The following is a 1375-nucleotide window of genomic DNA, read 5'->3' as shown; positions in this document are numbered from 1 at the left end:
CCAGCCCCATCACCCCCAGCCCCACTGTCCCCTCACCTTTTTCAGCAGCACAAACTCGTTTTCCTTCTCAGTGCGATGGTTGATCTCCTCCTCATACCTGCAGGATAGAAGGCTTGATGTGGGGACATGGAGACCCATAGGTGCTAGGACACAAGGACATGGGGATGTGGGGACACAGTGGAGCAGGGATCTGGGGACATGGGAGGGGTGGGAAATATAGGGGACCCAGGGGTGTGAGGACATGGGGACTTGGAGGCCTGGGACATGGAAGGGATGGAGGACATGGAGAAATGGGGACACAGGGATGTGGGGACCCAGAGGTGCAGGGACATGGGGATGAGGGACAAGAGAGTGATGAGAGGTGTGGGACAGGAGACACAGGGACATGGGGTCCATGGGGACCCGAAGATGCAGGGACACAGGGGGACACAGGGCATGGGGACATGGAGACCCAGGAGTACGAGGATATGGGGACATGGGACATGGGGAAATGGGAACTCAGATGTGGGGATGTGGGGTATGGAAGGAATGAGGACAAGGGGACCCGGGGTTATACAGAGATGGGGGACAAGGGGAGGCTGGGACATGGAGATGTGGGGACCCAGGGGCATGGGAGAGATGGGGACATGGAGACATGGGGACATGGGACACATGGAGATGGGGACACAGAGACACAGATCAGTGAGAACATGGTGGATGTCAGGATGCGGGGTGTGAGGACATGGAGACATGAGAGTGCAGAACCCCGAATACTGGGGGATGTGGAGACAGGTGACATGAGGACAGGGGGATATAGGGACAAGGGGACAGGGGGACAAAAGTGACATGGGGACACAAGGACATGGAGACAAAGGGACAACAAGACATGGGGACATGGGGACAAAGGGACAATGGGACATAGGGACTTGGAGATATGAAGACATGGGGACATGCAGACAGGGGGACTGAAGGATATGGGGACAAAGGCACAGGGGGACATTGGGAGCTCCTTCCCAGAGCACTGGGACAAACACCCCATAAGCCAAAGCCACCGCAGTGCTGCTCAGAGGCGACAACCCAGCCCTATCCCACCACCTGAGGGCCAGCCAGCCGCCCCCTCCTCACTTGTTCTTGAAGTCCTCCACCAGCCCCTGCATGCTGCCCAGCTCGGCCTCCAGCCGCAGCCGCTCCTGGCCCAGCCCCTCCAGCTGCCGCCTCAGGGACCCCACGTAGCCCTCAAAGAGCCCCCGCAGGTCACTGCGCTGCGGCTGCTGCGACTGCAGGAGACCCCATTTGGTCTCCAGCATCTTGTTCTGCTGCTCCAGGAACCGGACCTTGGGGAGAGGGTGGGGGGACACAGAGGGGTCACCGTGCTGTGCGGGATGTAGGAATGGGG

At 59.6% G+C, this 1375-nt stretch overlaps 1 protein-coding gene across 1 annotated transcript in view; it reads right to left on the bottom strand.

Annotated features, from left to right (window-relative positions):
• LOC110389177 (keratin, type II cytoskeletal 8-like) overlaps positions 1-1375 on the bottom strand; it is a 9118-nt gene that overhangs the window by 4818 nt on the left and 2925 nt on the right. The window contains exons 2-3 of the mRNA XM_021379148.1: positions 1105-1313; positions 37-97 (exon numbers count right to left, since the gene is read on the bottom strand). Of these exons, the coding sequence (XP_021234823.1) occupies positions 37-97; positions 1105-1313 (270 nt within the window). The remainder of the gene's footprint in view (positions 1-36; positions 98-1104; positions 1314-1375) is intronic.

This window comes from Numida meleagris, chromosome 32 (assembly GCF_002078875.1).
Source record: "Numida meleagris isolate 19003 breed g44 Domestic line chromosome 32, NumMel1.0, whole genome shotgun sequence".
In the NCBI taxonomy this organism is placed as follows: domain Eukaryota; kingdom Metazoa; phylum Chordata; class Aves; order Galliformes; family Numididae; genus Numida; species Numida meleagris.
Note: the sequence above shows the minus strand (reverse complement) of the source record. Positions and strands in the feature narration are given on the sequence as shown.